At 45.0% G+C, this 1,137-nt stretch overlaps 1 protein-coding gene across 6 annotated transcripts in view; it reads left to right on the forward strand.

The window, feature by feature from the left end:
- Positions 1-683: 683 nt before the first annotated feature.
- The window catches only part of ATRX (ATRX, chromatin remodeler), a 261,938-nt gene continuing 261,484 nt past the window's right edge, over positions 684-1,137 (forward strand). For 4 of the 6 annotated variants that reach the window (XM_015588103.2, XM_006910203.3, XM_015588101.2 and 1 more), the window contains exon 1: positions 713-971. Coding sequence is in view for 4 of the 6 variants with exons in the window: in XM_015588101.2 (XP_015443587.1) it covers positions 952-971 (20 nt within the window). In the remaining 2 variants the exon portion in view is untranslated. Of the gene's footprint in view, positions 972-1,137 lie in introns of all 6 variants that reach the window. The other 2 variants (XM_015588100.2, XM_015588104.2) reach the window with 1 other exon arrangement.

The following is a 1,137-nucleotide window of genomic DNA, read 5'->3' on the forward strand; positions in this document are numbered from 1 at the left end:
ACATCAGATTCGGGAAATGTGGTGTGTGTGTTTGTTTTAAGAAGCAGTTTAGAGTTTATTCAACATTGAAGGAATTGTATGCAGATCTCAAGTTGGTCTTAAATTTTATATATTTATATAATATATATACACACATGTATTTATGGCACATATATAAATACATACATGTATTTATGGCATGCTGAATATTATATAGAGAACATCTAGGAAAGCAAAGCACTTGAGGATAACCTTTAATGTCGGAAAGAAAATATGTAGGATCACCGTATATTAGCAGTTAAAAGTGTGGTGTCTGGTCTAAATCTCGACTCCACTACTGTGGGTCTTTGTGTCATGGTTTCCTCATCCGGAAAATGTAGGTAACAAGCAGCTGTCTGCCTCAAAGGGTATAAGAATTATATGAGGTAATCCAGATAAAAATTAGTATAGTTGGGCATATAGTAAATTCTCAATAAATGTAAGTTGATGTTATTTTGTCAATATGTCAACAAAAGAGGAGGGATCAAAAAGCATTTTAAAAATAAAGTTAAAATAGTCACTAGCGCTTTCAGGTCAATGGGACTAATTGGACCCCCTATGAAAAGGTGGAGAGGATCAAATGACGTAGACCGCCTTAGCAACAGGCCCCCAAAGAAGGTGAATTTCCGTAGCCAATAAGAATCTGCGCTGAGGAGGAGGTAGCCAATGGATGACGGAAAGAGGAAGAGGGAGGACGCGCCAATTCTCCTGCCTGAGCCTCGGCCCAACAAAATGGCGGCGGCGGCAGCGTCGCTTTGTTTCCGCGGCTCCTGCAGCGGTGGCAGTGGTAGAGGCCTTTGAGCTGTGGGGAGGATCCAGCACCAGCTATAGTGACGACTAAGAGTTCAGTGCACTTCTATCGTAACCGTGCGCCGAGCAGCGCAGAGCGGCGCCCTTCGGTCGCTGAAGCCGACAAGGCGTTGTAGCGAAAACATGACTGCTGAGCCCATGAGGTAAAACGCAACCCCGTCTCACGGGTCCTAGCGGTCTGGGCCTCCGCGCCTCTGAGTTGGGTGTTTGGGAAAGCTTTGGCTTGGTGGGTCAAGCCTGTCTGTTGCTTAGCGGAAAGAGGCATCGTTTTCTCTTTAGGTGAGAAAGGTTTCGGGGTAAACTCGGCGG

The sequence above is a fragment of the Pteropus alecto genome, unplaced genomic scaffold (assembly GCF_000325575.1).
Source record: "Pteropus alecto unplaced genomic scaffold, ASM32557v1 scaffold374, whole genome shotgun sequence".
Lineage (NCBI taxonomy): Eukaryota > Metazoa > Chordata > Mammalia > Chiroptera > Pteropodidae > Pteropus > Pteropus alecto.